Genomic DNA, 27,477 nt, shown 5'->3' on the forward strand with positions numbered 1-27,477 from the left:
CATAAGTTGTCTTTTTGTTTTACTTATGGTTTCCTTTGCTGTGCAGAAGCTTGTAAGTTTAATTAGGTCCCATTTGTTTATTCTTGCTTTTATTTCTATTGCTTGAGTAGACTGTTCTAGAACATTTTTGAGATGTATGTCAGATAATGTTTTGTCTATGTTTTCTTCTCAGAGGTTTATTGTATCTTGTCTTATGTTCAAGTCTTTGATCCATTTTGAGTTTATTTTTGTGTATGGTGTAAGGGAGTGTTCTAGCTTCATTGATTTACAAACTGCTGTCTGGTTTTCTCAACACCATTTGCTGAAGAGACTGTCTTTATTCCATTGTATATTCTTGCCTCCTTTGTCAAAGATGAGTTGACCAAAAGTTTGTGGGTTCATTTCTGGGCTCTCTATTCTGTTCCATTGGTCTATATGTTTTTGTACCAATACCATGCTGTCTTGAGGACTGTAGCTCTATAGTATTCTCTGAAGTCTGGGAGAGTTATTCCTCCAGCCTCTTTCTTTCTCTTCAGTAATGCTTTGGCAATTCTAGGTCTTTTGTGGTTCCATATACATTTTATTATGATTTTTCTAGTTCTGTGAAATATGTCCTGGGTAATTTGATAGGGATTGCATTAAATCTGTAGATTGCCTTGGGCAGTGTGACCATTTTAACAATATTGATTCTTCGAATCCAGGAGCATGGGATATCTTTCCATTTTTTAAAGTCTTCTTTAATTTCCTTCATCAGTGGTTTATAGTTTTCTGTGTATAATTCTTTCATCTCCTTGGTTAGATTTACTCCTAGGTATTTTATTACTTTGTGTGCTATTTTAAAGGGGATTGTTTCTTTACTTTCTTTTTCTGTTGATTCATCATTAGTGTAAAGAAATGCAACTGATTTTTGAACGTTAATCTTGTAGCCTGCTACCTTTCTGAATTCTTCGATCAGCTCTAGTAGTTTTTGTGTAGACCTTTTAGGGTTTTCTATATATATAGTAACATGTCATCAGCATATAGTGACACTTTTACTTCTTTTCCAATTTGGATCCCTTTTATTTCTCTCTCTTGCCTGATTGCTGTGGCTAGGACTTCTGAGACTATGTTGAATAGGAGTGGTGATAGTGGGCATCCTTGTCTTGTCCCAGATTTTAGTGGGAAGCTTTTGAGTTTTTCACTGTTGAGTACTATGCTGGCTGTAGGTTTGTCATATATAGCTTTTATTATGTTGAGATGTGTTCTCTCTAAACCCACTTTGGTGAGAGTTTTTATCATAAATGGTTGTTGAATTTTATCAGATGCTTTTTCTGCATCTATGGAGATGATCATATGGTTTTTGTCCTTTCTCTTGTTGATGTGATGTATTACATTGATTGATTTGCGTATGTTGAACCACCCTTGTGTCCCTGGGATGACTCCCACTTGGTCATGATGTATAGGCTTTTTAATGTGTTGTTAGATTCTATTTGCTAATATTTTGGTGAGGATTTTGGCGTCTATGTTCATCAGTGATATTGGCCTATAATTCTCTTTTTTTGGTAGTGTCTTTGCCTGGTTTTGGTATCAAGATGATGGTGGCTTCATAGAATGAGTTTGGGAGTATTCCCTCCTTTTCAATCTTCTGGAAGAGTTTGAGAAGGACTGGTATGAATTCTTCTTTGTATGTTTGGTAGAATTCCCCAGTGAAGCCATCCGGTCCTTTTATTTGTAGGGAGGTTTTTTTTTTTTTATTGCTATTTCGATTTCATTTCTAGTGATCAGTTTGTTCAAGTGGTCAGTTTCTTCTTGATTCAGTCTTGGTGGACAGTATGTTTCCAGAAACTTGTCCATCTCCTCTAGGTTATCCAGTTTGGTTCCATAGAGTTTTTCATAATATTCTCGTATGACATTCTGTATTTCTATGTTATTTGTTGTAATTTCTTCATTTTCCTTTCTTATTTTGCTAATTTGTGCTCTCTCTTTTTTCTTTGTGAGTTTGACCAGAGGTTTGTTGATTTTACTTACTTTTAAAAAAAACCCAGCTTTTGGTTTGATTGATTTTTTTCTGTGGTTTTTTAAATCTCTATTTTATTTATTTCCTCCCTAATCTTTATAGTTACCTTCCTTCTGCTGCCTTTAAGGGTTTTTTGTTCTTCTTTTCCTAGTTCTCTCAGCTGGTGGGTTAAATTGTTTATTTGAGATTGTTCTTTTTTGAGGAAGGCCTGTATCGCTATAAAGTTCCCTCTTAGCACTGCTTTTGCTGTGTCCCATAAATTTTGTGTGGTTGTGCTTTCATTTTCATTTGTCTCAAGGTATTTTTTAATTTCAGCTTTGATTTCCTCATTGACCCATTGGTTTTTTAATAGCATATTGTTTAATCTCCATAATTTCCTTTTTCCCTCCTTTGTTTCTCTGTTGTTGATTTCTAGTTTCATGGCATTGTGGTCAGTAAAGATGCTAGAGATAATTTATATCTTCTTAAAATTGTTGAGGGTCCTTTTGTGCCCAAGTACATGATCAGTCCTGGAAATGTTCCATGTGCACTTGAAAAGAATGCATATCCTACTTTTGGGGGTATAATGCTTTGAAAATATCCACCAAATCTAATTTTTCTATTGTATTATCTAATTTCTCTGTTGCCTTATTTATTTTCTGTCTGGAAGATTTGTCTAGTTATGTTAATGTGGTGTTAAAATCTCCAACTATGATTGTATTCCCATGAATATCCCCCTTTATCTCTGTTAGTAATTGTTTTATGTACTTAGGTTCTCCTATATTGGGTGCATATATATTAGTGAGTGTAGTATCCTCATCTTGTATCACTCCTTTAATCATTATAAAATGTCCTTCTTTATCTTTCTTTATAGCCTTTGTTTTAAAGTCTATTTTGTCTGAAATCAGTACTGCAACACCTGCTTTTTTGGCTTTTCCATTTGCATGGAATATCTTTTTCCATCCTTTCACTCTCAATCTATATGTGTCCTTCTCCCTAAAGTGGGTCTCTTCTATGCAGCATATTGGAGGTTCTTGCTTTATTATCCAGTCTGCCACTCTATGTCTTTTGACTGGAGCATTTAGTCCATTAACATTTACAGTAATTTATGATAGATGTGTGTTTATTGCCATTTTGAACTTATCTTTGCAGTTGATTTGGTAATTCCTCTTTGTTCCTTTCTTCTTCCTTTTGTGGTTTGGTAATTTTCCTTTGAATTATCATGGATTTTATTTAGTTTTTGTGACTCCCTTGGAAGTTTTTGACTTGTGGTTATCCTGTTTTGTAAGTCTATTAGCCCATTAATATAACTGTTTTTATTAAACTGATAGTAACATGATCTCAAACCCATCCTATTGATAACAAAAAATTTTAAAAATGAAGAAAAAAAATCTATATTTTCCTGCCTCCCTCTCCCACTCTCAATGATTTGTATGTCTTCTTTTATAATTTCGTGTTTATTTGTAATTCATGAGTTACCACCTTTCCAGTTGTGAGTTCTCATATCTGTAGCATCCTGCTGCTTTCCTATTTAGAGTAGACTTTTCAATATTTCTTTTAGCATGGGTTTAGTGTTGCTAAACTCTTGTAGCTTTTTCTTGTCTGTGAAATTCTTTATGTCTCCTTCTATTGTAAAGGATAGCCTTGCTGGATCAAGTATCCTAGGCTGCATCTTTTTTTCATTCAGGACTTTGAATATATCTTGCCACTCCCTTCTGGCCTGTAGTGTTTGTGTAGAGAAATCAGCTGAGAGCCTTATGGGGGTTCCCTTGTAACTCACTCTTTGCTTTTCTCTTGTTGCCTTTAGGATCATTTCTTTATCCTTGACTCTGGCCATCTTGATTATGATATGTCTTGGTGTAGGTCTATTTGGGTTCTTCCTGTTTGGGACCCTCTGAGCTTCCTGTACTTGGATATCTGATTCCTTTTTTAAGTTTGGTAAGTTTTCAGTCATGATTTCTTCAAAAACCTTTTCAATTCCCTTTGATCTTTCTTCCCTTTCTGGGACCCCTATTATGTGAAGATTGGCACACTTTATATTATCCCATAGGTCCCTTATGCTATTTTCATTTGTTTTTGTTTATCTTGTAGCTTTTCTTATTGGGTGCTTTCTATTGTCCTGTCTTCTAGGTCACTAATTCGTTTCTCTGCATTATCTAGTCTGCTTTGAATAGCCTTTAGATCATTCCTCATCTCAGTCAGTGAGTTTACCCATTCTACTTGGCTCTTCTTTATAGCTTCAATTTCATTTTTGATATATTTTATATCTCTAAACACTATTTCTTTTAGTTCCTTCAGTATTTTGATCACTCCTTTTTTGAAATCTTGATCTAGTGGGCTATCGATGTCTATTTCATTGATCATTCTTCCAGGGGATTTCTCTTGTTCTTTTAATTGGGAATGGTTTCTCTGCTTCTTCATCTTGCTCCTAATTCTGGCACTGTGGTTTATGGAGTATCAGTTATCTATTGTGGTCCTTAAGGATTTTATCTATCTAATGCCTATGTAGGAATAAAGCTTAGAAAAGAAAAAAGAGAGAGAGAGAGAATTTTAAAAGGAGGGAGAAAAAAGGTTTGAAAACAGTGTATAATGAATAGTAGAAGACCAAGTTGAAGCAGAATAGCAATCAGGTTGAGATGTCCTTTAAAAACCTTTAAAAAAGGAGAAAAGAGGAAAAGATGTATTTGAAACCTGTGTATAATCAATAACAGGACATCAAAACCAAGAAAAATAAAAATGAAATGATGTGGATTTTTAAAAATAATAATAATAAAAATATTTTTTAAAAATTTACAAGAGATTAAAACTGGGAGTATATATAATTGTTTAAGAAGTAAAAATTAAAAGGGTAATAGAAAATAGAACAGGTAAAAACAGATTTAAAAGAAAAAAAAGGTAGGGGGGTGGGTGTTCTCCTGGAGACCATGTGCTTTTAATGCGAAGTCTTTCTGTCTGCGTCCTGTTTTGGAAGCTCAGCTTGCTGTTTCCAGAGGCCCTCCATGCGCTCACTCATCTGTGCTACTCCCAGTGCCTGTCCGCAAGCAGATCGCGCCTCCTCCCAACACTGGGTCAGGTGCAGCTCTCCTTTGCTGTGGGCAGGCGGGTCACTGACCCTCTCGATGCCACAGTCAGATGTTGCAGACTGGCCGGGTAGGAAGGCGGGTCGCGCCCCCTCCCAGCACTGCGGTCAGGGTGCTGCGTTCCTGCCTAAAAGGCGGGGGGCCGCCTGCCCTCTGCCGGCACCGGTAGCCCCGCTGCTCTGTGCCTCTGCGCACTCTGCCCTGGTCGGTACTCTGCAGGCGGGCTGGGGGAAGACCGAGGAACAGCCCTGTCCCTGCTGCAGGCCAAAACCTAGCTCCTTGTTTGTCTTGGCGGAGCAAGTTCTCTGAGGGACCAGGACAGAAGGATCCTAGCTGCCTCGCAGTGTAGACAAGTCTCCGGCCTTTGAGGCTGCTAAGTCGTTAGGTGCAGATTCAAGTTTTGCCCCCCTACCTGCCTGGGTACTACATGCCGGAGGATATGGTGGCTGTGCCTGAGCCCCGCCTCTCTTCACCTGAAAACTTTCCGAGGGTTTTCAGAGACAGGGGTATGCACCCTTCCCCCCAGGGCACATCAGCCATGTTGTTTTATGGAGGGCCCAGGTTGTTCTGCCCTGTGCACCCACAGCCACGGCACACAGCTCCCTGCAGTCCCCTTGGGCTGCCTCAGTGCAGCCATCCCCGTCCTCTGCCTGTCTCAGGCAGCCTGGCCCTGCCCCTGGCTGCCGGGCCGCGTCTGGGGCTGGGTGTCACGGGGACCCTCTGTGCCCGTTTAACTTAGTTCTGTCGGTCAAGGGCTGCTCTATACAGAACCGAGCCTCGGAGGCTCCCCCTCCGCCCCGTTGGTCTCTCAGTTGGAGAGGAGAGACCCAGCGAACGAGCGCCAGTCTTCCTTTGCTGCTTCCTCCCTGCGGGACCTGTCCCATTGTTTTGCCTTTTCTTCTTTCTTTTTTCCTTTTCTCCTACCAGATTTTTGGCATCTCTATCTTTTGAAGAGGAAGATGTTCTGTCGGAGTTCCGCAGGTGCTCTGGTTGGCTGAGTGGGTCTGTGGATGTGAGTCTTGGTGTATTTGTGGGAGAGGGTGAGCTACAAGCATCCTTCTACTCTGCCATCTTGGCCTCCTCCTGTAAAATGAGTCCTTTTGAAAAGCACAAACTTACGTTCAAAACACAATTAAAGAACAATTCTGATATTTTGTAGTTGGTCTTAAATATCTTTTATTCTGTTATGTTCACAGAAAACAACCTGGGAAATGCGGGAAAGTATAAAGAAGAAAACTAAAATCATCAGTCATACTATTGCTAAATAAAATTTTATTGAGTTCCTTTTATATATGTTTTTATTCTGTGTTAGCTAAAGTTTTTTCTTTGTACAAAGAAATGTCTTTTAAGAAGATTAAAAATTATCTCAAGCATCTTTACTGACCACAATGCCATGAAACTAGAAATCAACTACAGAGAAACAAAGGAGAAAAAAAGGAAAGCATGGAGATTAAACAACATGCTATTAAGAAAACAATGGGTCAATGATTAAATCAAAGTTGAAATCACTAATTATAAGAGACGTGCAAATCAAAACTACAATGAGGTATCACCTCACACCAGTCAGAATGGCCATCATTCAAAAATCTACAAATGACAAATGCTGGAGAGGCTGTGGAGAAAAGGGAACCCTCCTTCACTGCTGGTGGGAATGCAGTTTTGTACAGCCACTGCGGAAAACAGTATGGAGATTCCTCCAAAGACTAGGAATAGACTTACCATATGACCCAGGAATCCCGCTTCTGGGCATATATCCAGAAGGAACCTTACTTCAGGATGACACCTGCACCCCAATGTTCACAGAAGCACTATTTACAATAGCCAAGACATGGAAACAGCCTAAATGTCCATCAACAGATGACTGGATAAAGAAGAGGTGGTATATTTATACAGTGGAATACTATTCAGCCATAAAAACTGGCAACATAACTCCATTTGCAGCAACATGGATGTTCCTGGAGAATGTCATTCTAAGTGAAGTAAGCCAGAAAGTGAAAGAAAAATACCATATGAGATCACTGATATGTGGAATCTAAAAAAAAAATAAAAGAAAGCAAATAAAGCATAAATATAAAACAGAAATAGACTTAGACATAGAATACAAACTTGTGGTTGCCAAGGGGGCTGGATTTGGGAAGGGACAGATTGGGATTTCAAAATTAGAATAGATAAACAAGATTATAATGTATAGCACAGGGAAATATATGCAAGATCTTATGGTAGCTCACAGAGAAAAAAAATGTGACAATGAATATATATATGTTCATGTATAACTGAAAAATTGTGCTCTTCACTGAAATTTGACACAACATTGTAAAATGATTATAACTCAATAAAAAAAAGTCATATGATTTTTACATACTACTTTTTTCCCTCCTCACTCTAGTATTTCCACTTAGTTATCAATTGTATGCAAACTTGATTTTAAATAGTTGCATAATGGTTTAAAAATTTTTATATACAAATATAAACTAAAATGTCCTATAATCTCACCAACCAGATAATTTCAGTTGGTATTAAAAATGAATAAAACCTACATGGCTAGAAAATTCAAGCAGAAAACTACAGAAATAAGAAAAAGAAGCTCCCTTCCACCTGTTTGCAACCTAGACCCTTTCCCCCAAAGTTAAACAGGTGTTAACATTTCTTGTGATTTTTTTTCCCAGAAAAAAATTTTATTTCAGTAGCTACATATATGTATCTATCTACAGGTTTTTAAAATTTTACAAAAGAGGTTATATTCTCCATCCTGGTCTGTACCTTGTTATTAAGAATCATTCCTTATCCAGTCATCTGTCTATGGGCATTTAGGTTGCTTCCATGTCTTGGCTATTGTAAATAGTGCTGCTATAAACATTGGGGTGCATGTATCCTTTTGAATTAGAGTACCCTTCAAATATATGCCCAGGAGTGGGATTGCTGGATCATATGGTAAGACTATTTTTATTTTTTAAAGAATCATTATACTGTTTTTCATAGTAAAATATGCTGTACACCAAAAACTAACACAACATTGTAAATCAACTAACTACTTCAATTAAAAAAGAAAAATAATTTTTGGCGATATTATTGCAACATTTCTTAAAGTAGTGTATTCTTAGCTTTATAAACATCTCCAGTTCCCAGATGTGTCTTTTGGTCTTGTCTGCGGTATAATTGGCTCTTCTGCTGAATTCTTAAGATCTGACATAAATAGATCTGTCACTCCTGTGTCCCCAGGTCTCAGCAGCCCACATTTCTCCAAGTCTTATCTCCTACCTGCATACTTCTGGGACCCCTGACCCTCAACATCCTTAGTCTTCTCAGTAATTTGAGAAGGCCCCAGGGAATTTCACACAGGCTAACAACAGTCTTCTTTAATCTCTATTTCCAGAGCCCATAGTCTCTTGAAAACAGTGATGCCACTGCCCCAGTGCTGACGCCCTGAGGGAGAGTCTCCTCTCCCCTGTCTAGGGCACTGTCTTCCAGGTTGGACAGAGGGAAGTTAATCAGTTTGTTTGCAGCCACCATGGATTTGCACACATATGTGTACACAGATGTATCTGTGGGTGTAAGTGTGCTCAAAATAATAACACACATTCTCTCTCAAGAGTCAGTCCTCTCAGTTGCTGGCTCCTTCTATATAATGACTATCATTCTGATATGTAGCCATCCATATTTTTGCTCACTTGTATATTTGCCTGTGGTGTTGTGTAACCACATGAACACTTGTCTGGAATGGAGGAAGCCTTTGTTTTGACTGTGGATGATAATACCTTTTGAGTTCCTGTGTTTTTCATGGAGGGACAGTGAATTCTCACAGTGGTAGCTGGATAGGAACACAATGCATTTTTATGAAAGAGAAGGTTAATCATTTGACCTAAACCAGGATGCCTGTCTCAAGGCTGAAAACATGTCATACTAAAAACCTCACTGGCAAAAAAGAGGAAGAAGATGGTGGAGGAGGGGGAAGGAGAAAGGAAGGAATAAAAGAAAGAAGAAGGAAGGAAAGGAAGGTGGAAAAATTGGAAGGAAGAAAAGTTTCTCTTCATTAGCCCACATCCATTTTAACCATTGGAAAAATTAACCAAGTCCTCTGTTCTTAGATTAAGGGTCAGCAGAGTCGTTATCTTTGCATTCAGAGCTATTTTGATGCTGCTACTGCTCCCACTTCCACTTGTCACCCCTCCTCCTCTTCATTATTGCTTCTACTATTGTCATTATTTGTATTGCCGTTCCAGATTCATGCTATGTGACTTGAGTAATCCCCAAATTTGTTAGTTCCACATTGTGAAACATGCATTTGGAATGATTTTCTAAGAAAGCCTGGGTGCAGAATACAAATATTTTGAATGGGACTTATCTTAGAGTTGTACTGCTTTTTTTCCTTGTCATTTTAAAACCCTTAATACGAATAAATTGTTTGTACAGTGGGTTTTTTTAATCCTTAGATAAGAAATACATGGTTTGAAAGCAGAGAATAAAAACATGAATGATAATGTATGAAATGCCCAAGAGAAGGTCCTTGCTGTGGCTCCTGGGCAGGCATTACAATCGGCTATTTGCTGTGTTTATTTCAGGCTGCAGATAGTAGATAATAATGGCTGGTTGGTTGCCAGCACATGACTTAGTTGCCAAATGGAGTGTTCAGTACTTGTTACATTTGATTTATATCACAAGTTCTTCCCATTAACAGTCTACTGGTGATAACCTACTTGGCTTTTCATGTGGTTACTTTAAAACAGCCACTTGACAACATTTGGCATATCACAAAGTTTAATACTGAATAAAAGAGTGAGTGAATGACTACATAGGTTCTGCCACATACTGATAAAGGGCAGAATGGGCACCCAATATGTGCCTGCTTATTGAATGAATAAGTCCTGTATGTGTGTTTCTCTGATTCACTACACCAAGATTAGGTTTATGGACTTGAGACTTAAAAAGGACTGGTGAAAGGAATAGAAATATATAGAAATAATAGTGCTTATGTGTCTGGAGGGCTTGCATTTGCATGGAGGAAGATATGCTGCTCATCTGTATTGCCATTTAAAAACAAAGTTGGATTACATGAAAGAAAGAAGGTCTCATCAAAATGGCCTTGATTCTAAGTCAAAATGTAACGTTGTAATATCGACAGTTTCCATAATCTTGGGTGTTTTTTTTTTTTTTTAATAGGTCCACTTCAGGAATCTTGGCATTAGATATGTAATAAAATGTGTATTAAATATGGTGGTCTTTACTTTCAGATTGAAAACTTACAAGAGCAACTTAGGGATAAAGACAAGCAACTGACCAATCTGAAAGACAGAGTGAAGTCCTTGCAGACTGATTCCAGTAATACGGACACTGCGCTGGCGACACTCGAGGAGGCTTTGTCAGAGAAGGTGAGCTTGGACTAAAAAGCAGGGATATCAGGATTTAGGGTAACATGGTTGAGAGGAGATGATCCCAATGCACTTCAGTGTGCCTTCTTTTCTCCGTGCACTCACACTAACCCTGGTCTCAGCTGGGCCTCCCACTCCTGTGCTAGCCCTCTGCAGTAGACTTGGCACACTGGAGCCAAGGGCATCTTTCTGAAATGCATATCTGATTGCATCATCCTTGGCCCTGCTTGAAAACTTTCACTACCTTGTCATTATTTTTAGTATGAAAGAAACTGAAATTTTTAACCTTCCCTGTAGGGTCTGTCCCTTCATTTGCTCTGGCTCTTGTATGAACAGCCTGCTTGCCTCACTCTCTCTCTTTCCTTCCTTCTTTCCTTCCTTTCTTCCTTCTTTTCCTCCTCCCTTCCTTCCTTCCATCTTTCCTTCCTTCTTTTCCTGCCTCATCCTTCATCTCTCTTCCCTTGTTATTTGTGCTCTAGCCTTGCTGGCCTCCAAGATTTTTAACTGCACCATGTTCCCTCCTGCCTTAGACCCTTTTCACATGCTATTACTAAGCCTAGAATGTTCTTTACTGTCTGCAGACTTAATTCCCCTTCTGAGAGTTCAGCTTCCTGAGAAGCTGTATTGCGTAGTAGTAAGAATGTGGACATTGCAGCCATACTGGTTGGATTTAAATCCTAAGTCTGACACTGACTACTTTGGACAAGTTACTTAACTGCTCACTTTCTCCATTTGTAAAAGAGGATATAATAGTACCTACTTTAGTGGATTATGTTGAGGAGAAATGCATTTAGTCAAAGTGTTTAGAAAAATTGGTATAACAAGTTATAGCTGTTATTATTACCATTTCCTCAGGGAAGCCTCCAGGGTAAAATCCTCTGTTATGTTCTCATGAACACCATGAACTTCTCAGAGCTCTTGTTACAATCTTAATTGTTCATTTGTCTGTTTTTATGTGATTAATCAGTCTTCTCTGCTAGACTCCAAGCCCAAGCAACATACCCATATTTGTGTTAGCTTGCCTTCCCCCAATGCTAGCACAATACCTGCATGAAGGAGTACTCAGTGGGTGCTGGTGGAGTGAGCCCCCACCATATGACAGGGAGTGCTGTGGGCACTGGGGATCCGGCAGAGAAGAGAATGGGTGAAAATTCTGGCTCTTGTGGAGTTTAGATTCTAATGGGGGTAAGGGAGCCATAGACAATAAATAAGTAAAACACTTGGGACTTCAGAGGGTAATAATTTCTGTAGAAAAAAAGCATGGAGGGATACAGGTAGTGCAGGGATGAAATGGCTAGGTTTGAAGTCTTACTGAGAAGGGGGCATTTAAGGAAAGACCTGAAGAAAGTGAGGGATGAACCATGAGCACTTCTGGAGGGAGGATGTATTGGAGGGGAGAGCAAGTGCAGGGTGGGAGGGGGAGGAGAGAAGGAGCAGATCTTGTAGGGCTTTCTGAGAAAAGATGAAAAATTTCGACTTTCACTCTGAAGAGGATAGGAAACCATTTGAAGGGCTTTGTTCTGACTTACATTTAAAAGGATTACTTTGTTAAAAGAATGAATGAAATCTATCAGGAGAATAGGTCATTCTGATGTTAAAAAATTTCTAAAATGATTTCTAGTGCATTTAATTCTAGCTAATTAGTTGATTCGTTTTCTGGGCATCTATTGTTGGACTGGAACCTTGCTGAATGTTTGCAGTGCACTGAGCTGAGCAGCAGTAGGCCTTGAGTTGGATTTGCATGTTTTATCTCCCGTCACTTCCTAAGAGTCAAAGAACCAGTACCCAAGACTAGAATAGGTCAAGTTCATAGGCATTCTGAGGAGACATAGCTTATTTTTGGTTGGACATGTCATGCATCAGTGCAGCCTTTGCTCCCGTGTTATTGACATAATTATTTTCAAACTCAGCTTGAAACAAAGAAATTTTAACTTTTAAAGTATGTGAGTAGACCCCCATTATGTTCTTTTTCTTCATGTTTCTCATCATTTTTGATTCTGCAGCACTTTGCAGGCTTTCTCACAAATGTAGGGGGTAGTGGTCTTTTTTGTGGGGGGTGTTACACTATAGTAACAGCATTATTTCCTTTATTCTATATTATCATAAACTTCGGGGTAATGAGATCAAGTAGAAGGAGACCTAGGAGCCAGTCTCTGCCACTAACAAACTGTGTGACCTTTACAAATACTTTTCTCTCCCAGGGCCTCAAATTTCCCGTTTGTAAGATAGGGGAATTAGATTCAGTAGCCCACTGGTTCCCTAAGTCAGTGATTCTTAAAGAAGTCTTCTCTGACTTCTACTTCAGAACCACCAGGAGGTGCCTGTTGAAAATATAATTATTAGGCCCCATGTATACCTACTGAACCAGAACCTTGAGTAGGGCCTGGAAGTCTGCACTATGGCAAGCTCCTAGGTCATTGTGATGTACGCTGTAGTATGAACCACTGCTCTATGCTAAAAATATAGAAGCTAAAAAAAGATCCATGATTGTATGGCTAGATAGTTTTAATGTCCCTATTAAAAACTGTTAAGATTATAATTTTAGGATTAGATTTTAATTGTAATTATTTGGAGACTTATAAGAATAAATAAAATTTTTTCAGGGAAAATACCCTTTTTTCAATTTTCAAGAATTTAGTATCGAAACTTTCTTATAGTAATTTTGCTTATGAAATTTGAATAAGGGAATGTCTCAAAAACTATTAATAATTATGCGTCTCCTTTGCAGTTTTGATATGATGTCAGCCCATTTATACCTCTTAATTTCCTTCTCCAAATATACAGAAGTAAACTGATTTCCTATAATTTTCTGTGTCATGGATTCTTTGCAGGATTTTATCATTTTTTCCCTTGGGCCCTATTAAAAATTTCATTTATTCTGGTTTAAATCCCAAAACAGTTCTCAAATCAGAAACTACTCCCTTTATTTCAGGACTTCCTTTGAGACCCAGGGGAAGTCCAGGAAAGAAAGCTGAGGTCTGTGAGGGTCTGGCCTCCTCAAACTGTCACCACTACTTGATAGTTGTATCACGTGGAGGCAAGCCTCTTCTCTTCTCAGTACCTTATCTTCAAAACACACATTTAAATTAGCTGACCTCTAAATTCCATTCTCTTTTGGAACTACATTAACAATAATTATTCAGTTTGCTAATCCACAATCTCAGGCACGTGAAATCTCCACTGGACCATGGATGAGGAACTGAGAACTTAGATGCCATGAAGGTCCAGGTAGGGAGCAGAAATGAGGGAAGTACATTTGGTGTTAAGCAGTAAGGACTGCTGGTGACTATGGCAGGATGGAGAGTCTCAGACTTATCTCGGAATGCTCAAGTTCAGATTTTAAAATATGACGCTCAAGCCAAACAAAATAGCTCTGTGAACTCTTGGTTTCCAAACCCTATTTGCATCTGATTTTTCAGTCTTTCACTTGATAAAGAATAAAAGCAAGCGCAGAGCAATTTACTGGTAGAGGATTTTCAAAAGTGCCAAAATCAGAGTGTAAGTGTATTTGAAAAACAGACAAAAACACTGGATAGGAACTGACAAAGTTCTCTATCAGAGACGAAGAATCGTAGACTTTTTTTAAGTATTTGTTCCAGTGGGTATCAAACTTCTGTGTATATCCAAATAATCTTATCTAGAAAGCTTCTTAAATATAGTTTCCTGGGTCCTATTTCCTAGTGATTTTGATTCAGCGCTTTGCAGTGGGGACCAGGAATCTGTGATTTTTAACAAGAATGCCTAGTGATTCTGATGCAAGTAGTTGAAAGACCACACTTTGAGAATCACTAAATCCATGCTCTTTCATTTTAAAGATGGGAATTGGGCTTGGTGAGGTGAAATGACTTGCCCAGAAATGAAAATCTGGGACATGTGCAGCACCGTTCCTTATTTCTGGGCTTTAGGCAGACATCATTAATCAAACATGACACAAGCTAACTTCTCAACCCAGCTTTCCGGAAAGTCACTTCTACTCTGTCTAAATTCATCTTTGATTGGGACTTTGTTGCCTCCCCTGTACTATCCCAAAGCCACTCAGCTCATGGGTAATGGATGGGACTAAAACATAAATGTTCTGATCTTTGTGCTTTTGACAACATCACATTCTCCTTTAATGACCTTTTCCTCACAAGTTCCATTTTTATCCACATATAATTGGACAGATCCTCTGCAACAAGACATGGTTCAAAAAAGAAAGTGATTAATTAAAAATCGTGGACTTCTAAGAACGTTTAATTATTTACTGTCTTTTGGCTGATGAATAGAACCCATTAGGCACTAGTCACCATTTCACTTGGATTATTATATCACAGGGAGTGTGTTATTCCTTTTAATTTCCCAGAACTTATTCAAATATCCAGAGTGTGTAAAAAAATAATGCTGTTTAGTGAGTTAAGATTGAGTATGCCTTAGCTCTAGGATTGACACACAGAAGCTCAAGAGACAGAACCCCCAGTATTTACAAAGCTGGTCTCACCAAGCCTTGCTGTGGCCACATAGCCGATAAGCAGTTAGCAGAAAGCCAGATACCGGAGCTGGAGGCTACTGCAATGCAGTTCCCATCCAGTGATAAAGCATAAATAGATTAGACCTCTGCAGAGCCAGATGGGTGTACAAGGAACACTTGCCAATGCAAATAAGACTAAAACAAGAACACATTGTTGGAATTTCTGCAAGTTAGTTGTTAATCAAGTAGATCATGGCATATTAGGGCCTTTTAACACATGTTTCTGACATCTGGCCCTTTGCAGCTGACAGTTAAATTAGTTTTGTGATTGACAGAGAAATACTTTATAGTACTGAATCATCAATAACACTTAAAAACATTATACTGCTTGCTGATTTTTTTTTTTTTTGTCATCGATGCTTAGTCAATAGTACAAGTGCTTAGAGCAAATCAACCTAATGTCCGAATGACTCTGACACCTTCTAGATGTTAGCACGCATGCTTAATTTTCTTTCCCTTCCTTTGAGGACAAGATGATCCCTAATTTGAATTCTTGTTCTTTCTATCAGCCATTTTATGCCAGACGGTTTGCCCAGCCCTGGGCTAAGAGAGTCATAAGATTTGAGTGCTGCCCTTTGGAAAGCTAGGCTGAGAAGAAGGACATACCGAGTGGGAATAAATGCCACATGTTCTGATCAGAGCAATTCCTGGGAAGGTTTCCAAATAGTGAGGTGACATGGTCAGTTTGGGGCTTAAAATGTCACTCCAACAGCCCTGGGATGGAAGCAATGGGATGGAGAGGGCTTGCTTGCTTGGTGATCAGTCGTGAGGCTTTTGCAATATGTGCAGGCAAAAGGCAGTGAGGGCTCAGTTGCTGAAATTGTTAAAAGCCCTTGAAAGACTTAACGTTCACTGAGGCCATTCCTTCTTCTGTCAATCACATAAACATCCACTCACCAATGTCACAGACAGAGTAAAATAGGTCTGTAACTAAAACCAAGAAGAAACAAATGTAGGCAGTTAGTACTTACTTGTTCTATTTATACTTGCACTCTTATAATAATATACTTCATTTTAAAGTGTTTTTAAATAATTGCAAAACAATAATAGTATTCTTTTTCTCCCTTGAAAGCATTAGATACATAAATTATTGTCACTGGGGTAGAATAGTTGCTTGCCTGCAGGATCTTAAATCACAGGCTTAGTGTTCAAACCAACTTCCCTCTGAATTAAACACTGGGCTTTACAGTTGTCTTATGTATCAGGCATCGTCTTGTACTTTGTATGTATAAGAATGTAAAAGATAGTATCCTTAAGGATATTATCCTTGAGCATCATTGTTGAAGCAATATTTTTTACCTTGGCCATCCAAAAGGAAGTTCACATATGTATTGGCTAATTTGAAACAAATTTCAGAAATCTAACTAAAATTTTACCCAAGTGGAATTTTCTTTCCAAAAAGAAGGTTCTTGTTTTGACATCAGTAAGATTTCACATTTTTGAAAACATGTCTACTGGAGTAATGTTTTCACTTTAATATAAAAGTCAAGGACAGACAGGTCTTCAGATCTCCTTGAATCGGTCCAGGCACATGTTTGTGGCACTGTGATCTCATGGGTGTAGCTAAGACTCAGACGGCCCTGAATGCCAGTGTAGGCCTTTGGTCTTTGAGCTGGGTCCCCTTGGATGGGTTAGTTGGCCTCTCTGAAGCTAGGTTTCCTCATCACTGCACTGTTAGCAGTAGTACTAGTTCAGTTCTCACAGATGTAGGGAGGACTTAGATGAGAAGGGTACATCACAGTTCCTACCATTATAATAACCTCTCAATAAAGGAAGCTCAAATTCTAGCAATGTTTTGGAGTCATTACTGATGGCCATGAAGTCATTAAAAAATAGGGAAGTGAATAAACACTTCCAGACACATTGGAAAATCACTTATATAATGAGCTTATTCTTTACTTTGCTTTGATTTCTCACTGGGAGTCCAGACCTAAGTCCTGGAGGGTCTCCGTCCTGCCCTACTTTGATCGCCTTTCTAATGAGAAGAATCTTCAGAAACCAAGGAAAGTTCATTGACATCAAATAGGAAAGCCAAGTGAAGATTCTGGTTCTGATCCATGAGTTTGGTTCTGCTTCTTCCCCTTGCTTATACAAGGCTTTGGGTCTTGATGCCTAAAACTTACTCCTCTGGAATTGCCCTTGGAATTTTCCTGGTACTGCCATGAACTTTAGTATTAAGGTCCCTTGCAACCCTATGATGCTAACTTTTATTAACAAGCTGAAAGCTATATTGATTGTCTTTCCCAAATACTATTGTGCACAGCCTCTCTTCACAAACCCAATTTTGAATATCTTTTGTATATTAATTCCTGTAGAGCATTTCTTACATGTATTACCTCTTATTTCCTTTTGTAGCATGCCTTGTCACACACATTGATGTGTTCTTACCTCTTCTTTTTTGACAATTGCCTCACAGGAAAGAATAATTGAGCGTTTGAAAGAACAGCGGGAGAGAGATGATCGAGAAAGACTAGAAGAAATAGAATCATTCCGAAAAGAGAACAAAGACTTGAAAGAGAAAGTCAATGCATTACAAGCTGAACTGACTGAAAAAGAGGTGAGTCTTGAAAAATGAATGAACCAATTGATAGTCCTCATAAACCTATAGCCACAGTAGCCTGGAGAGACTTAGTGTGAGGGGATTGTGTGAAGGCTTGGGAGACACAGTTACTTTTGCTTTGTAAAGCTGTCTGAATTCAAAGAATATTTGCTATAACTCCCTTCATCCAGTGATGCTCTGTGCATGTATTCTGTACTCTGCTAACCACATACAATGTAGCTCCTTGAAATTTTTCTTAATGTCTTACATATCCATATGGCTTGGAGGATTCTGTATTTTTTTCAATGTCCCATGATCCCTTGTTTGAGATAACAACAACAACATTGATAATAGCAACAGCTTCACTTTACTGAGGGCCTCTTATGTGCTTATCCTTGTGTTGGGTACTAAAAATTCATCTGTGCTTCTCAAATAGATCACTCAGTAACTCCCAGATTAGGACCTATGGCACCATGCTGGACACACAAGTATAGGTTGTAGCTGCTTTTCTGGGACATCATTTTTATATATTATGATAAATTATTTGAAACAGTATTTCCTGGTAGAGCAAACATGGATACACAATACAAATCTCACCTGCATTTTTAATATAAAACAATATGCTTTAAAGAAATTTTTTGCTTAGTGGTTATGGAGAGTGTCCTTACTCTGAGGTTTACCTCTTAACCCCTAGGTTTACTTAGAGATACTTTGGAGAGAACTTTGAGAAGGAGCAATGCGTATTCTTTTATTCAGTGTCCAAAACTCTGAGATATGTGCCACTGTCCACAATCAGTCCCTTCACACTTATTATTTCTGCAGGAAGTGACCATCTTTTAGGGCTGTTACAGATTCTTTTGTCCTGTTTGTCATGGTTATATAGTTCCCAGCTCCAAAGTATCACCTCAGCCCTTGGGCTTTGATAATTCTATATAAATTAAAGTACTGTCTGTATTAGTAATCCAAGAAGGAAAGAATTGATGAGTAATAGGAATTTTGAGGAAACTCAGAAGCAAAATTTGTATTACCTAAAATTTAAGTTTACTAGTTTTTGGAGAGGAGATTATTCCTTTGATATGAAAAGAAAAAAAAATGTAAGCCCTCTTCCTACTATTTCACTGATAAATCCAATGTGGGGGATGTGTAATTACTGTAGTTGGTATATGACAGAAGACACAGAAGCTTTGACCACAATTTGCAGCATTCTTCACAGATTGCAAGTGTTATTCATGGGTTTGCACCTTAAAATCAGTATATGTAAGAGTGTTTGTGTGTATATGTATATGCATATAATACATCTAATTGAAAAGAGATCTTAATGACATGGTGGAGCATAAGCTTCAAATGAAAACAATTTTGTAAACAATGCCTGTATGAAATTCATTGTATGAATTTTAGACAGACATTGCTGCAAACATTTATTTTTCCTGTTATAATAATGTGCCTGCCGCTGGGTGTGTCAGTCAAGGTTCCACCAGATAAACAGAACTGAATTAAGAAATTTAACAATATTAAGAAATTTACTACAAGGAATTGGCTTACATAGATATAGGGGCTGGCTAAACAAGTCCAGAATTCACAAGGCAGGCCGTCAAGAAGGGCAGACTGCAAAGTCTCGGACAGGAGCTGATGCTGCAGTCCACAGGTGGAATTTCTTCTTTCTGAGGGAAACCTCAGTTCTGTTCCTAAGATCTTTCAAATGATAGGTTCAGGCCCACCCAGATTATGGAGAATAATATCCTTTACTTAAAGTCAACTGATTGTAGATGTTAGTTACATATACAAGATACCTCCACAACAACACTTAAATTAGCATTTGACTAAATAACTGGGGGCTATAGCCTAGCCAAGGTGACACATAAAGCAATTGACACACCTGGCAATTTAAACTTTATAAAGGAAAACAACATGCAATTGTTGTTAGCAGGGAGCTTATAATTTAGTTGCGGTGCTAATAATCTTCACCATGACAAAATCCCTGTATTATAAGGTCTTTTATTATTTCTATGGGAGTGATATGGTAAAGACCACTAAAATTGGTGTTGGAGACTTGGGTGTGAGACCTGTACCTTCCATTAATAGCTGGAGAACCTTGGAGAAGATATTCAGCTCATGTGATCCTCAGTTTCCTGACCTGAAAAATGAGAATGGCTAACCTGTCCTTCAGATGGTTCTTAGAACCTGGGTTGTTTGCTGGATGACTGTGGTGATATATTCATTAATAAGATTATTCCAGTGCCCATGAAGCAGTCAAGTATTAGACAACATCATTACTGAGAAACCCCTGTGTGCTTAGTGTCTTCATAAGTGCTACAAGTGGCTACAGAGGAAATGCACAATGTCTGATTTGAGGTGGAACTTGAACATTTTAGTCACGTAGTTAGATGTTAACCAGTTCATGTTTGGTGATGGACATTGCCCTTCTAGCTGCAAATTTGTATTCTGCGATATATGCACATATTTATTTCTTTACTTTTTGGGATTCAGACTATACAGGGAAGCTCTTGGTTTCTGGGCATAATTGATGAATAATACAACTGAGGTAATCCCATATCTGAGTTGGGGAGATTCATTGTATCTGCTGAATCTGGATTTACAAAGGACTGGAACATAAAGTCTACTTTAATTTTTAAAATAATTTTATCTTTGATTCTATGGAAGATGTTCAAGAAAGCTTTGGTGGTTTTTCTGTTACAGAATGGGATTTGATTTAAAAAAATAAAAGGCTTCTTTTTTTTACTTCATTTGACCTTTGTGGGGAGAAAAGCATTAAAGTTGGTATTTTCTTTCGTATTTGTCTTACAGTCTGCACAACCTGACACTAAAAAACATAAATGGAAGATTTAGGGTGTCTGTTTTGCCAGGACATGTACAAACCAACTGGGGAGTTAGATCATTAGCGTAACTTTTAGACGTGAAACATGCATTTACTGACCATACTATTTGATCACATCAGATTCTACTGCAATTAGATCCTTCTTGGTTCTGTAAACTGGCCAACTTTAATTTCCTGGCCAGAGCCAACTATTGTTACCTTAGTAAGACTATATTTACCCTTTCTGTCTAATGCATACTTTATTGCTATGTATAGAATCAGTATATTCAAACTGAAGACACTGCTAGTAGAAACTGCAGTTTTACTTACTAGTGTTCTTTTCCTTTCAGTCTAGTTTAATTGACCTCAAGGAACATGCATCTTCATTAGCCTCAGCAGGGCTGAAAAGGGATTCCAAATTAAAATCTCTAGAAATAGCCATTGAACAAAAGAAAGAAGAATGTAGCAAATTGGAAGCACAATTAAAAAAGGTAAGTGAAGTCTAAGCAAAAAACACACTCATTTTGCAATGAAGTTATAAAATAGGAAAGGAAGAGATATTTAAAAAAATACAAACTCTTTATCTTTTGTTGTCTGCTGATGAAAGAATTAATTAAGCAGCCTTTATTCCTAAGAAGTCTACATCAAATCTGTCTGTGAACCTGAAAAGTTATCTTAGATTTCCTGTCTGAAAGAAAAAAAGAAAGAAAACCTACTTGACAAATAGGTGAAAGTTGTAGTAGATGTGAAAATTATTACAAAAACCAGCCATTACTTTCTGGGAAACTATCAAAAAGATATATGGAAATGTTTGCAACAAACCAAAGAATTCAGGGGCCCCATTATACGTTTATAAACTTTTACTACTTTCAGAAGTAGGCCATTTTTTAAAATTGAAACTTGGCAAAAGGTTTATCTGACAATGCTAAATTTCTAGAAGTTCACCAAAATAGCCAAGTCCCTGGAAGATCTCTCAGATGACTATACTTGACCAAAAATGGCTTTAATGTCTAAGCAAGCTTGTTGTATGTAGAAGGATTCAGAAAAGAAAGCAGTATATTTGCATTGCAGCATTAACATGTTTTCTCTGAACTGGACATTTTTGTGAAGTACATTTCCAGTCATGCATCGTTCCTTTGACTTTTTCCCTGTGTTGTTTGGTTCGTCTGCACTCATTGTTCACATGAAACTCATAACATTATGAGTTTAAGCATTTTGTTTCCCTTTGACAACTTATAAACTTATTCAAAAGAGATGATAAGAATCTAAATCAAACAAAGCATATAGTAAAATTTGAGTATGTATAATTCATAGCACACTAGAATGGGGATTTGTTTACTAAAGTTGTGAAAATATATGGTACAGGTGATAGGGAAGTGAAAGCATCATGTATCTGTGGAGAAATTATTCTCGATATTTTAAATTTTAATATACTATTTTGTATGATGCAATATAAAACTGAAATGTGATTATACTGTGTTCACTCTACTGCAGAATTTTAGGAAACTGTCATGAGATTTCATACTAATAAAATCTCCTTAGTAATACAGAAAAAAAGATAAATAAACAGATCAAATCCCTTTACAACAAAACAGCCAGAAAATCTCTATGTTGCAACATCTATTTCCTAATCAACTCAACATTTCACTTTTTTTCAAGCAATACCTAGTTAAGCAGAAACCTTGAACAATAAATAGAAGGGTTTAAATTGCCCATTTGAGGGTGTTTAAATGGAAATTGACTTGGTTATTTATGCTTTGGGTGTATGATATATATTCTTGACATATATGAATGTGTTCTGCAATATGTTATACATGCATATGTCCATTAAGAAATGAACCTAAGAAAGGTACTTTTATTTGATGAACAGTTTTGTGATCATAAGGCAGGTTCTAAGATAACTCTGAAAGAGCAATCTTTTTTGCCTCACTATAGTGGTCCTTTTTATTATCTTAACTCAGTTGCAGTGTGCTGAGTCCAGAAGGAGGAACCCCCAAAAGACCTGGGCATAAAAGATGTTCTTCATTAACTCTGAGGAGCCATTATGGAGTTGAGGGCACCTCATATATTATTTCTGCAGATACATACTTGACACCCTCTCTTTTAGTGTTAAGTCATCTGTGGAATTTGAAATCCTCTAGTTAAAAGGAAGAGATTCACATATTGATGCTTGTAATTTCCACGTTTATGGCTTGACTAGTTTAATAAATGAACATCTATGCAATTCAGTTTAATTTCTTTCAATATAGCTGTGATTCGCTCTCAAAGTCATTTAGAGCATGTGGTTTCCTTAGACTCTCATGTAGACATCATGTACTGGAATTCACAGATCAAATTCTGTAAACATTTTAGTATTATTTCTGACAACATTTTAACATTCTGCCACATTACCAGAATTAAAGTAACAAATATGGTTGTCTTGCTGGAAAGGACCTATTTAATTTCTGAAAAGATAATTTATTTCTAAGTATATAAATAATCTTTGCTTGTACTATCTCCTAAATGCATAGTACAGTGAGATTAAATAAGGTAATTATAATTTAAATATTTTCATACCTAACCTGCACATGCTATTTTGTTATTTTTGGCTCTCTAGCATCAACTAAATTCAAAAGTTTAAAATACTTTTTCTAGTAGTCTTTAATTTCTGCTAATAAATAGTTCTATAAAAACCTCAAGTACCCATCACCTTAAAAGGAATTGAGATCTACATGAAATATTTGAAAATATAAGCCAACAGTATGTGAATATACACATAAACACATCATTTACTCATGGAAAAATAAGCAGCTATAAAAGCTAAAAGAGTGTCTGGGCCTCCTTTTAAATAAAAGGGTATGTGACTTGTGAATAAAATTTAAAGGGTTACTAAATGAAAGCTGAAAACATAATAGTTTTATTATGACATAAATAAACCATGAATTCCCAATGGAATTTTGCTCAGGATTTGTGAGTGTCCAGGTATTTTTGCCATAAAATCCAGACAACATAGTAGATGTGTTTAACTGAACAGAAACCTTCTCTGCCAGGGACAGTAGAATCCAAATGGTGATTTAAATTTGTTTTTCTCTCATAAACAATGCTAGAAATTGGTATCATGAGTTTTTAGCATAAAAGCTTGTGGAGAACATTTACACACTTAGTTGCTTTTAACCCTTTACTATATGTTATTTTAAGACATTTCCAAATACTTTGTGTTGAAAATGGTTACTGCAGGCAAAAGAGGAGCTATTCCTTACACATTCCATCCTACCTCTTAAAAACAATGCAGTCAAATATTCTCTTGTGAGAAAATCTTTACTGATATTAGACAGGCTAATAAGATGATAATAACCAGATAATGCATAAATACTAGCTGTGAGTGTGCTTTATAAATTAGTGCATTATTTAATATTAATTCATCACCTGGGATTAAGAAGAACCTGATTAGTGATGTGTGGATAATTTCATCTTTCAAGAGTATTTGGTGTTCAGTATGTAAAAGTAAATTTACCTTGTATGACTAGAAATCAGTTGAGAACCAACAGCAATCAAAATGTTATGATTTGTGTTATCTGGTAATTTTCCAATTAATACCATCTTTGAGGAGGGTGTTTTTTTTTTTTAACCACAGTAAAATTATTATTTCATCAAATTTGAATAAACAAAAAAATTCATGTTTTTCAAAAGCACATCTTAGCTTAAAGCAAATTAAAAGTTCCTACAGTATTTCACCTTCTACACCTTGACATTGAGCTGCAAATTAATGATGTAGGTATATAAGAAATATAACTTGAGTATGCTATTTAAAATAATATTTAGTATACTTAAATCTGCAAATGTTTAAATCTACGTAAAACAGAAGAGCATTACAGATTCTGAAGGACTTGAAACATAAAAGGATAGTCACTAACAATTGTAATTTTTGTTATTATAAATTAACAGTAGAAACTGGTAATAGGCAATGCATAATACTGTATTTTGGTTCCCTTCAATCATCCTACTGACTTAAATTTTTTCTTTTCCCGTTTACTATTATTCCTATAATGTCTTGCTTGCTGATATTTTGCTGTTGCTATCCTGCTGTCTGCTTATCTATATTTTTCTAAAGTTAGACTGAATAGAAGATTCAGGCTTATGTTAATATAAAAGAAGAGCTATAAATTTAATGATAAGATTTAATTAATCTTTTATTATTACCATCTTTGAAGTTCAGGTAATAAATTGCAGGCTTGGCCAAAAGCACTTCTTCTGATTCATTGCTAGAGGCCAGCACTTCATGTATCATCAAAAGTGGACAGCTTTCTTTATTTCATGGGTTATTTAACTTGAGAAAGGGAAAGTAACACAAACCTTAAATTTCTTATTCCAGCTATTCTTTTTTAGGAACCAAAGTCAACATTTCTATTTCCCTAGAGCCTCTCACTTTCACTGTGGAATGTTTAGAAACTGAAATTTCTTCTTTTTTAATCACCAGTTTGTCTGTGCAAATGCACTGGATTTGTTGAGCTAATGCTGTTTTTCTGGATCTTTCCTTCTTTCCTTGTCTGTGCTTCAATGCCTCCCCAACTTTGCAATGTAGCAAGCTGAGCAGTTGTTCAATCAGATGTACAACCCAGTAAGTCATTTCTGAAAGTTCCCGCTGTAACATATCAAAGCATGAGGATCCATTGATCACATGTCACAGTGTGCCAACTGGGGAGGCTTCAAAAATATTTATGAGTCTCTTCCCATTTCCATTCTGTCAAAAGAAATGACCTGTGCAGAGGCCACTGCCATTTCTTTTGAATATGAAGTTTAAAAATTAAGAACTCAAGGGAATATTGCCAGCTCTGATATTACCTCTGTCTTAACTTCAACTCTAAGGCTATAGAAAAGCAGAGGTCAGCTGCAGATATAGGCTTATGGAATTCTTTCCCAGATCCTTCAAATACAGACTTAATCTATACCAAAAGAGATAGCATTTGTAAAAGAGCAAACAACTCAATATATGTTATATTCAAGTGATAGAATTTAAAATTGGTTTAGATTTTAAAATAGGGCTATGCCTTTTGAGATTGGTAAATGCCTAACATCATTTTGGATTTTGTAAGAGTTAAAAACATGTCATTTGACTTGAGAACAAACTAAAATATAGTCTTCTAATAAAAAGTAATAACAATTCTGATTATAGCTTATTGGTACAAAAATCAGGTAACTAGTACAAATATGTGTAAAACAGCCCAGCTGCCAACACTGATTTTTTTATGCTAATGACAAATGTGTATTTATATGAAACACTTTGTTTCTTTAACTTTTATTAAAGAAGGGCTTTTTTTGTTTGTTTTGTCAACTCAAGTGACTTAATGGGAGAAATATTACATAAAAGTGACCAGAATTTGTCATTTGGCAGATGTGATCTGTGCTATCATGCATTCTAATTACGTCCTATTTATAAATTTCCATCATGGCAGAAAGGAATAGCATGGATAAAGGAAATAATTCAGCTCACAACTTTTTGTTAAGCTGCAGCTGCAAGATACATACAGCATGTATGCAGGATGCTTGGATGTATTTAATTAGATTCAGTCTCCACCCTCCATTCTTTAAAACAAATTTGATTTTTCCAAATAGAATTCCTAAAGCTCCATTGGAGCATCTTCATTAACCTCTTTCTCCAAGTAGGATTTTTAGCAGAGCAACAAAAATAATCCAAATTTCCTTTCCCTTACCATTTGAATAGAAGTGTTAATAAGTGGGCTCGAGACAGTGGAGACGTGAAAAAAAGACAAATAATATCTTCAAGCTTGAAAACTGACCCTGGGAAAATGAGTGGGTTTTTTGTTTTTTGTTGTTTTTTTTTGTGTGTGTGTGTTTTTTATATCATTTTAAAGAGGTGTAAAGTAATCTTATTGAAATATCTCACACTGACCAGTTAAGGACAGGGAGAAAACCTAAGTATGTCATGTTTAGGATGTGTGCAGGACAGATGGGGAGGGCTTTGTTTCTGCAGCACCTAAGATTTACCAGGATCATGATAGGAGTTCACCATCCCTGTCAGTATATGGAGGGCCAAAGAAATAGCTTTGTTAACTTTTAGATCATTTCTGGAAATACTGATGATGTGACAGTTATTGGATTTTGCCTTCATTTCATCCCAGTATGAGTCTCCAGGATGCAAAAGAAAATATTTTAGTGCTTTAGGTGACTAATTCAAAAGTCAGTGACAGATTTTTCTCCCTAAGTTAATTAGCTAACTTATTGTTCTGGCATCCTCAGAATTTAACCAGTTATTAAATGTATATAGCTCTACCTGTCTGCAGGTATTCTCAGGGTCCAGATCTTTTTTGGACTGAAAAGCATTATGGATTTTCTATCCTTAACGGTATTTTTTAAAAAACGACTTGTTTTTCTGGTTGTGAAAATAAGATGTGGTCATTGTGGAGAATTTGCCAGAGAATGAATGGATATAGGAGAAAATAAAAATAACAAGACATCTCACTGCTCAGAGATAATCACTAGGAACATTTAGGTTGTCCCCCACCCAGACGTCTTTTGATTGTTAGTGTTCTCACTTCTCCTGTCTCCCTTTCTCCCTTTTCTCTTTCTTTCCTTTCTCCTCCTTCCCTCCTTTCCTTCTTCCTTCGTCCCCTTTCTACCCTTTTTCCTTCCTTTTCTCCCTCCCTCCCTCTATTCTTTCTTTCTTTTTCTTATCTAATAATCTATTTATTTTCATTAAATTGTGTCAAAATGCTTATTGGGTTTTATATCCTATTTTTGTGACATATCATGAGAATTTTCTCATGTAATTAACTATTCTTCGAAAACACTATTTAATGGTTGTATGATATTTCACTCTATGTGCTCATTTCCAAAATGCTGATCATTTCATTCCTCTTTTTTTTTTTTGCCACTGTAAATAATACTCTGAAGAGCATCTTTCCATATTAATTTTCCTACTTTTCTATTTTTTAAAATAGAATAAATTCCTGGGCCAGTGATTTTAAAATGCTCCTAATACTTCCTGCTATGTTGCATTTTAGAGAAGTTATGTCAAGGCATGGTTCTTCCAAGCACTGAATAATGGCAGTCTTTCTTTCACACCCAGACCAATACTGAGAACTGTCATTTTACATAACTTTGACAAACGCATAAGTGGAATATTTTTTTCTCATTTTAACTTTCCTTTCATTAATTACTAGTGCTGTAGAAGTTTTTAGTACATTTATTATCTGTTTCCTGTAAATTGTTTCTTCAA

At 36.8% G+C, this 27,477-nt stretch overlaps 1 protein-coding gene and 1 long non-coding RNA gene across 2 annotated transcripts in view; one reads left to right on the forward strand and one right to left on the reverse strand.

Moving 5' to 3' along the window:
- The window catches only part of ERC2 (ELKS/RAB6-interacting/CAST family member 2), an 875,889-nt gene that overhangs the window by 384,134 nt on the left and 464,278 nt on the right, over nt 1-27,477 (forward strand). Inside the window, exons 9-12 of the mRNA XM_032458251.1 lie at nt 10,263-10,400; nt 17,324-17,464; nt 20,612-20,752; nt 24,823-24,858. Coding sequence (XP_032314142.1) covers nt 10,263-10,400; nt 17,324-17,464; nt 20,612-20,752; nt 24,823-24,858 — 456 coding nt within the window. The remainder of the gene's footprint in view (nt 1-10,262; nt 10,401-17,323; nt 17,465-20,611; nt 20,753-24,822; nt 24,859-27,477) is intronic.
- Nucleotides 7,544-27,156, reverse strand: LOC116657121. Its single transcript, XR_004312123.1, has 3 exons — nt 27,146-27,156; nt 25,175-25,177; nt 7,544-7,622 (listed from the first exon to the last, which is right to left on the reverse strand). It is a non-coding gene; the product is annotated as an uncharacterized LOC116657121 (long non-coding RNA).

This window comes from Camelus ferus, chromosome 17 (assembly GCF_009834535.1).
Source record: "Camelus ferus isolate YT-003-E chromosome 17, BCGSAC_Cfer_1.0, whole genome shotgun sequence".
NCBI lineage: Eukaryota > Metazoa > Chordata > Mammalia > Artiodactyla > Camelidae > Camelus > Camelus ferus.